The sequence below is a fragment of the Lathyrus oleraceus genome, chromosome 5 (assembly GCF_024323335.1).
Source record: "Lathyrus oleraceus cultivar Zhongwan6 chromosome 5, CAAS_Psat_ZW6_1.0, whole genome shotgun sequence".
NCBI lineage: Eukaryota > Viridiplantae > Streptophyta > Magnoliopsida > Fabales > Fabaceae > Lathyrus > Lathyrus oleraceus.
In genome coordinates this window covers 11,188,665-11,197,968 of record NC_066583.1, presented here as the reverse complement: position 1 = coordinate 11,197,968, position 9,304 = coordinate 11,188,665, and the positions used below count along the sequence as shown (strand labels likewise).

The window sequence follows — 9,304 nt, the reverse complement described above, 5'->3', positions numbered from 1 at the left end:
ACGTATGGCATCAAGCTTAATCTTTTTTCAAATGAGACAAGCACGTGGAATACCATAAGTCTTCCTAAGTGTACATCCACACTTCAAACTATCTGAACCTGTCGACTATGCTCGCTTCGCTTGTGAAAAATGAAATTCAATCCCTCACGAGATACATTGCAAGCAACTTTGAATAGAGAGTGTTTTCTTTGAATTTGTGTTTTAACACGTTATTTCCCCAACCAAAAGTTGTTTGTATTTCATTAGGTTGGTTTCGGAGCATTTGGTTCATGGCGTCCCACTCTCTACAAAAATCACCCTTACTATCACCCAACCATTTCTTCAGTGTCTAATGTGCATATTCGACTCTGTTAGTTGTTGTATTTCTGAGGTGGCTAACCTGATCGATTCAAGTATAAACAATCTTCTCCTTCACTTGGTCTAGAATAGTACTCTTAATGTATTTCAAAAAATATGAATATCTGACACACACACTCCTAAAATGCATTACATATGCAACATACAAGTCTTCTGTGGATGAATTTAATATACCACTCCATGCATCCATTATCTTTTACAACACCACACTAGGTTTGATCATTTCTATGTCTTCACCTTTGACTTGTTTAGTGCCTACCGCCGGTTTGAGCCGGCTTCTCACATTTTTTGTTATTTGATATCGACAAACTAGTGTGTAGGATGTAGGAAACACCTTTGCAATCGAATTCATCAGTGCGATGTCTCGATCAATGACAATTACATTCGACATGTTTTATTGGCCCTTCAACAAAGTCTTGCACATTTCCAAGACCCATGTAACTTTGACCTCTTTTTTGGATTTCAAAAATGAAAATCCCGCTAAAAAAGTATTCTCTGTAGAAGTAACACCAAGAATTTCCAGAAGCGGAAACCTATACCTGCTGGTCTTAAACGTTGAATCAATTATGAGGATAATGGGAAATGTGTTGAATAACTTGATACTTTCGGGATGAGTCCAGAATATGACACGAGCAGTGAATTTATCCTCACAAACTTTATATCTAGAAACATATTGGTTATCATCCAAAAGCTTCAAAAGTTGTTGCATTTCAGATCTTGGACCTCTTATCGCCATGTTATTTTGATAACATGCATTGTATACCTGCTTGATATTTGAATCACTTTCAGGTTTTTTCTCTTTTAAATCTACAAGTATGTTTTCCGGCACCACCCTAATTAAAGACATGTCCGAAACAATTTCCTTCTCCTCTGATTTATGGCGACATACAATGGGATGACCGGCTAGCTCCGTTGCAAGGCATGATTATGTAAACCAGAAACCACATTAAATTTCCATGTATCATCCACCTTACGGTATTCGTGCAATTTATACGTACACTCACATTTTTTCGATCTGGTTTCATCACAATTCAACTTCCGAATCGGTGAAACATACATGCCCATTCTCTCGCATCTCATAGTTACAAATGTTTGTCTTCTATTAGAACCAATGTCGATCCTTCCGATTACAATGCTAAACCTGAATTTCCTAGCCTCCATGCGGACCCATTAAAGCATATGTTCATGAGCAGTAAGTAGTTTGTCATTTCTAATTTGTTGACCAACATCTAAGTCGACATCAATCGGTCTAACACCCGATTTAACATCATTTCTCATCTCACCCAGTTTAACGCCATCCTTCACTTCATTTGATTTTACATCATTACTTACAGCAGCTTTGGGAAACATATTTGGGTGCACCATTCTAATACAAACCAAAATAGAAAAACGCATAAAAGAATTCACAATAACAATTAACTTTGGAGAAGCATTTCCGAAACAGATAGTAGGTGAATTCGAATATGCATCTTCGAACGCAACTTTCATTTTTTTTCCAGCTCAAGAACAAGATTAATGCAAGCAATGAGGTATGAAAAGATGAACTTTACCTTAAATTGCAGCTTCTTTTGCTACCTTTGATGTGATAAAACACAAGAATGATAATTTGGAGTCGAAAAGTTGATTGAAAATGATTTTTTTTAAGGATTTTGAGTTATGGGAGAGGTATGAAGTGTGAAATAGATGATCATGCAAGGTGGTCATATATTCAATTTCTCACTTGAGATATTACTGAAGGGTTAAATGATAAACCATCTTAATGAAAATGCAGTTTAAATGGCTTTAGGAGTCTTTTCGGAGATGCATTTGCGAATTCACCCCAGAAATCTTCGCAGATACATCTCTGGATTATGTTTTAATAAAAATGAACTTTGATTCTTTAAGATATGCATCTCAAAAAAATATGAGGGCATTTTTAGATTTTAAGAAGTGCGGTCCACACCATAAAGAATGAGAATGTAATGGATCGAGAATGTGAACATTCTAAAGTCATTAATAAAAGAATATTCATTTTTTCAATTCATTATTTATAGCTTTGATTTTTTGTGTGAATAAACATCAACAAATCACTATAACGGTTTATCATAAAAACAGTTACACTACATAGAAATATAATCAAACATTTTCTTAAGTAGATATTTAGTTAATAAATCCACATCTAAATCTTGCGAAAAATCAAGTTTTGTGTGGAAGAAGTAAGCATATAAAAAATAGGTTTCACTTCTTAAGGGAGAAGGTAAATCGAGATGAACTTGAAATAATGCATTGCTCAAGTGAATCACAATTGACCGACATTTTCACCAAAGGATTGAAGATTGACAGGTTCCTAACGTTGAGAAAAAAATTATGAATAATTCAGATCGACAATGATTTGTGTATTTCGACAACTTGAATTATAGAGGAGTATATTGAGATATTAGATATAATTCAAGTTGAGTTATGTGATCCAAGTCCAAAGTTAGTTAGAATTTAGGGTTTGTTACTTAGTTTGTTATTTTACTTAGTATTCAAATCATTTTGGTGTATATAAATATACACTTTGTAATTCCGTATCATAATTCAATTCAATAATACAATTTGTATTTCTTTATTCATTTTTTTCCCTCGCTAAAAATGTCTCACGAATTAAAAGAAACACTTAATTCAAAGTAATTAATAAAATAATATTCATATTTTCAATTCATTATTTATAGCTTTGAATTTCTTTATTGTGTGAATAAACATCAACAAATCACTATAATGGTTTATCATAAAAACAGTTACACTACATTGAAATATAATCAAACAAATGTTTAAGTGGATATTCACTTAATGAATCCACATCCAGTGTGATTTTACTCCATTTCACACCATACTTCAGCGATTCAAACAAAACCTATACATACAAATTGATTGTCTGTGGTCGCGATTTTCGTGCATTCAAGTAGTTAACAACTCTGGAGTTATTGGATCAAACTCAGACAACTCTAAGCTTAAACAAAGCGTCATAATCTTGTGGTCGCGATTTTCGTGCATTCAAGTAGTTAACAACTCTGGAGTTATTGGATCAAACTCAGACAACTCTAAGCTTAAACAAAGCGTCATAATCTTGATCCAACGATTCCAAGATGCTGACTACATGAATGCATGAATGCGTAAAAGTCCCAATCATTTTATATATAGAGTTGACATTTAGAATTCGTTGAGTTATACTACTCCTCTGATCGTATTTATAACTAATGTATCTGGTGTATATTTTTCCCAGATACATTGTTTATTTAATTTAATGAGTATATGTCTATGTTACTTGAAGCAAATAAGTGATTATAATGCTTATTACCACCATTCAAAACAATAATTAAGTGATACAATAATTTAAAACATGTCCTTTGCAGTTTCAAGGGAGAGGATATAGAAACTTGATACCTTCACACACTCAACCCTTCCATTTATTTAACTTTTCTGCATCTTCACTTTCATCATTTATTCATTTCTATTTCTACATCTAGTGAAAGAGCTCTCCTATTTTACACATGCAGCTTTCTCTATTCAACATAACATTTTGTACCAATCCCAAAAGATGGGAGGGAGTGTTCCTTGCAATGCTTCTTCCGGCGCTTTACGGAAACCAGCTCGTGAAATAACTACTAACCATTGTTTATATGACAGTTCCGTCTTCTATCGTTGCTTTCTCCATTATGATGGTGATTCCTGATCGGATGTAGAAACCATCTTCCGATCTATCTGCTTCTTGAACGCCCTACAGATAAAGCATTCGAGTTTATACGCGTGAACAAATGTGTTGTGGATAAGAAAACTACTAACTCGTATTTATTCTTACTTCTTTGTTCGCGATGACAACTTCTTTCCCGATTTTTGCATTCTTGTCAATAATGCAGTTCCTTTAACAGAGATAACAAATAACAAACTATGAGTTCACAATAGTAAAAAGGAAGATTTGCTACGCGAAAATGCTAAGGTTTTACTTGATTTTGGTATTCCTTCCGATGCCAATCGGGACCTTCCCTTCTGCAAGTAGGGAAGCGATTTCGGATTCAGTTTGGTAATAGTCAGCTCCCATCATTACAGTGTCCTGTAAAAGTTGATCTTGTTTTTCGTTAGGAGGAACCGTTTAATGGAGTAACGAGTCTAGAATATATGGTAGTTTAATTACCTGAAGCTCAACGCCATAATCTAAACGCGACCTTTCACCTACAATGGAGTGTTGGATTGTACAATCTCTCAGGAAACATCCATGGGAGATAATGGCATCCACAACCTACCAAAACCAAAGCAACGCGGACAGAATAAGAAAGACATGATGTTTCGAATTATTAGCATGATACAAGATAGATAGATTATCGTACCCGAGAGTTGTCAATCTTTGTTGGTGGTAGGAATCCAGGAGATGTGAAAATCGGTGTTTTTGGATCATAAAACTCGAACTTTGGACTCTGCGAGAGAGTAACATATAGCAGATTTAGTTTCAATCAACTAAACTGAACAAGAACACTGAAAAATTCTTGAACCTACCTCTTCAGTAAGAGCGAGGTTAGCATCGTAGAAGGATTTTATCGTTCCAATATCTTCCCAGTAGTCTCCGAAAAAGTATGCCTGCAAAAAAGCATAGATGGCAGATAAAAATCTTGTGAAATGGATAAAAACATTTGTAAGCAGATATATTTATCAGAATTCCTCTTACTTGGACATTGTGTTCTCTTATAGCGGAAGGAATGATTTCGGATCCGAAGTCATTAGAAGTAGGATACCTCCATTTCAGAAGCTTGAGTAAAACATCTTTCTTGAACACATAAACTCCCATAGATGCAATATATGGCGACTTCAATGCATCTTGTGGCGACAACCCAAGACGAGAAGTATCTACTTGCTGCAAAATGAGGATGAACAATCTCAGTGGATTTACCAGATAACAAGAAAACAGAAAGAAGGTGCAAACATTATGTTATTATGTTTGGAATTACCATTGCTTTCAGATCAGCGCCTTTCGGTTTTTCTGAAAATTGTATGATGTTGCCTCTGTCGTCTACCTTGACCAATCCATAATCAGATGCGCGGCTGAAAATCAGGCAATGGAAATAGTAATTTTGTTTTCACTTAGTTGATTCTTCCTATTCACTCATTCTAGAATGAAATAAAGTATAATACTCACTTGTCACCAACGGCAGCACACGAAACTGTAATATCGGCATTTCTATCAACGTGACTCTGTTAATTTGTTATATAGATGAATCAGAAAACTCTAGAACATGAAATGAAAAACAATCTACTCTACAAAACATTCACAGTATACCTGCAATAGGTCCATGTAATCCATTCGATATAAATGATCTCCCGCCAAGATCAATACATTCTCGACGTTTATATTCTTGGCATCCTACCACAAACAATCTATTACTTATTGACAAGCTCAAAAATGAGAACAAACGAATCTATTATTTATCAAAATGTATATACAACAACAACAACGAAAATCGTTTGTCTACCTCAAATATCCAGGTAAATTGTCTCACAGCATCTGCAGTTCCTTGAAACCACTTCTTCCCAGCTTCTCCTGGTGTTTGAGTCGCCGCCAGAACCTATTTTGACATTTAGATTAACTTTAATTAGTTCTCATGAATCATGAAACAGAAACAAACTTGAGATTCATCAACAAGAATCTCCTTCACTGGATCGATATTTCTCTATGCAAACCGAATAACTTATGTTTTGTTTCTTTTGTTGGCAACTGTCATGTTCATCTCAAAACTCATTGCATGAAAATATATTTTTTTGTTCTTAACTCTCTAAATCCCAGAAAAGACGGATCCTAGTTATTCGGAGTTCGACCAAAAGATAAACAAAGTATGCTAAAATATTGTTCCAAGATAAAAAATGCGAGAAAAAAAAAAGTACTAATTTCCATCCATTTTCATGATGGTGATGCATGATTACCTCCACAAATCCATCTCCAAAGTTGACACCATTTCCGAAATAGGTGCGAGCGATGTGACGATTTAGTGAAGCAGAGTTGAACTGAGTCAGCACAAATATCTTGTTGATGCCACTATTGATGCAGTTGCTCATTGGAATGTCTATAAGCCTATAGCATCCTCCAACAGGAACCTTCAAAACAAACACAGCAAACAAATCTTCATCACAAACAACACCAAAATGTTAGAATTCAGACAACAATTCATATCATAAAACTCACTCACCGCAGGTGTTGCAGCTCGTTTGGTAAGAGGATAGAGATGTGTTCCAGGCCCTCCTCCCAACACAATGGAAATCACATTTTTTGGATCAGCTCTTAGTCTCAGAAATGAAGGCACTTGCAAATTCTGAATTTCAAAACATACACTCAAAATCATAATCATAATCATAATCATATACCAAACAAAATGTAGCAAAATAATTAACATAAAAAAGTTATGTCATATAATGGGAGGAAAAAAAAGTCTTTCTTTTTTTCAGAATTGGAAGCAAAAAGTGAAACCCAGAATGAAACTGAGTTTACCAGGGAACCTTTGGGGTCATCTGAAGTAAGAATAGCAGAAAAAGAAGCAGGTTTGATCTTCTTCTGGGTAGTGACCCATGAACTGTTTTTCAAGCTTCCTTTGATTCTTTCCCCAAAAAAAGAACCTTTTTTAGAATTTGGAAAATGGGTGTTGGTTTTCAAGCTCACACAACCAGAAGCCATTGTAGTAACCTCAAAAAACTAAGCTTTTTTTGAGTTTGTTCAAACTCAGACCAAGAGAATAAGAGAGAAACAATGCTAGTAGTGAAAGGTCACAACTAAAATATAGAATCTAGAGAAACAAAGAGAAGAATGTGAATCTAAAACTAATTATTGAGTAGTGATGAAGGAAAAGGTGTTGCCTTTATTGAGAGAAATCAGAAACCTCAATTTCTAAAAAAAATATTATTATATTTTTTGATATTTGTTTGCCTTTGGAAACATGGTTGATGAAATGATTCACTCACAAAAGTCCAAGGTTGTAATGGGATTCTCATTACACAACAAAGACAATGTCATTTTCACTTGATGTGAACTTTTGCGGTTGTTATTTGCTTCAATGTGTTGTAAAAATGTAACAAAGTGTTAGAACTTTCAGTCAAAAATAAAGTGTTGTTTAAAAGGGAAGTATTTGTAGTTTTATCTTATGTAACAAAAAATTACTGGTTCATGATTTAAGGATGCTTACATCTGACATTTGATGGCGGGGTTTGGATGTATGTGGAAGTCATTTGTCATGTTGCAAAATTTGTAAACAACATTAATGATTATAGGATAGGTTGATTGAGTTTCATAAGTCATGGTAGCATCATATTAAAATTTATATTTTACTATAATTCGTTAACAAACAATCAATAATATAAATATGACATATTTAAAGATGAATTAAAATTTGGAGATTTTTAATGGTCGGAATTTTGAACAATCTTTTGTCCTGCACTTTGGATTTAGAGGAATAAGGAACAATATAATATAATGAGAATTTTTTAGACCTAGAATTATGTGACGGCTCGTGTATATTTTTTTGACAGTATAGTTGCATGGTAATAAAATGAAGCTGGCTCGAGAGACTAATCAAATAAAATGATATTCTCCTTTCATAAAAGATCAATTTGGTTGAACTAGGTAAATATGTTTTTCCTGTTCTTATCTTCCGCTTAGTTGTTGTGGATTTAGCAGGACTCTTAAAATTAAGGTGGAAAATTGTAGAAGTATGCCAAAGTGAAGAAGAAAAGAAAATCATATTTCAAGACTTTCAAAAACCAAAGTTGCAGAAAGCCGAAAAGCAACAAAAAGGTCGACGATTGAGTTGTGGTGCAGTGTGCCGCTATCGACTATAGGCCGGAGGGTCGGGTCCGAGTGGCAAGCGATCCTTAGGCATTGGGTCAGATTTAGGCATTTCACAAGAATCTGGTTTGGTCGTTTCTGTTTGCAGATACTTGCGTTGATGGATCGTATTTTGGGCACGTCATGGATTAGTTGAGTTTCTCTAGTTATAAATATGTGTATCTATCATACTTTCTAAAACAACTTTCAAACTGAATTCTGAAACACATGAAGAATACGGTAATCCTAGAAGAAACTAAGAAAGACATATAGCTAAAAAAGTATATGATTATGTTATTGAAATTTTAGAAAATAATTTTGTTTTTGGAAACTTAGAGATATTATTTTCTTGTAACTCACTTGACAATCTTTAGTATTAACTTTTAAAAGTTTATTGAATGGGAAAAAATACATTAATTTGATTGAATTGGATAAATAATTTTTTTTTATATTGTTATCTTTTATCTTTCTCTTGCTTATTTGTTTGTTATGGATTTGTATTCACTCATAACAAATTTGTGAGTTATTTGAGATAATTTATTTTACTATTTGCTTTATTCATCTTTCCTCTTGATAAATTTCAACCAGTGTTTTACCATTGTGGCAAGAGTTTTTATGAAGCAGACAACTTCTTCACCTTTTTAGCCATTTCTCATGCCACATATCATAGGTCCACTATACTCTTCAAAATATGAGGCCATGTGTTTGAAATGTGCTCAGAATCGCCACTAATTTCCATCAATGAAGACTCCTCCAAATGAGGCAAGACGGTTCTCGTGATACATAGTTGGTCCCATATTCAATTGTTACCACAAAGTATCTACCTCTCTTTGTGTTCATGATTCTTGTGGTCCACCATACCTTTCCTATTCAGTACAACACTTGTATATTTAAATTACTTTAATATTATATAAATAGAATATACTATCATTTGGCAAATCGAAAAGATCATTTCGTGCATTTATATAATATATCATAACTCACCTATCAACGAATATTTTAAGTATTCAATTCATAAATATGATTCATCTTATGAAAAAGTGTGTAATTAAATTTTTGCTGGGTGAATAGAAAACAATCAACGAGTTACTACAATATTATACAATACACGCATTACTAATATAAATA

At 33.8% G+C, this 9,304-nt stretch overlaps 2 protein-coding genes across 2 annotated transcripts; both read right to left on the bottom strand.

The window, feature by feature from the left end:
• Positions 1-751: 751 nt before the first annotated feature.
• On the bottom strand, positions 752-1,204 carry LOC127078443 (protein FAR1-RELATED SEQUENCE 5-like). Its single transcript, XM_051018898.1, has one exon. The coding sequence runs from the start codon at positions 1,202-1,204 to the stop codon at positions 752-754; it is 453 nt and encodes a 150-aa protein (XP_050874855.1).
• Positions 1,205-3,657: 2,453 nt separating this feature from the next.
• LOC127085359 (glucose-1-phosphate adenylyltransferase large subunit 1) lies at positions 3,658-7,296 on the bottom strand. The gene is made up of 14 exons (XM_051025875.1): positions 6,851-7,296; positions 6,552-6,674; positions 6,289-6,459; positions 5,841-5,933; positions 5,648-5,731; positions 5,507-5,562; positions 5,319-5,412; positions 5,039-5,224; positions 4,870-4,950; positions 4,704-4,790; positions 4,511-4,615; positions 4,323-4,429; positions 4,178-4,238; positions 3,658-4,096 (listed from the first exon to the last, which is right to left on the bottom strand). Exons 1-14 carry the CDS (start codon positions 7,031-7,033, stop codon positions 3,995-3,997), a joined length of 1,533 nt encoding a protein of 510 aa, XP_050881832.1. The 5' UTR covers positions 7,034-7,296; the 3' UTR covers positions 3,658-3,994.
• Between the last annotated feature and the right edge of the window lie 2,008 nt (positions 7,297-9,304).

What these genes read in the sequence shown, in the direction of transcription:
- LOC127078443 (XM_051018898.1), bottom strand. Translation starts at nt 1,204, where the DNA reads ATGTCTTTAATTAGGGTGGTGCCGGAAAACATACTTGTAGATTTAAAA.
- LOC127085359 (XM_051025875.1), bottom strand. Translation starts at nt 7,033, where the DNA reads ATGGCTTCTGGTTGTGTGAGCTTGAAAACCAACACCCATTTTCCAAAT. An exon ending in ATTACATGGACCTATTGCAG is followed by an intron (nt 5,563 to 5,647) that starts GTATACTGTGAA and finishes ACAAATTAACAG; the next exon opens with AGTCACGTTGATAGAAATGC. An exon ending in ATTATGGCGTTGAGCTTCAG is followed by an intron (nt 4,430 to 4,510) that starts GTAATTAAACTA and finishes CAACTTTTACAG; the next exon opens with GACACTGTAATGATGGGAGC.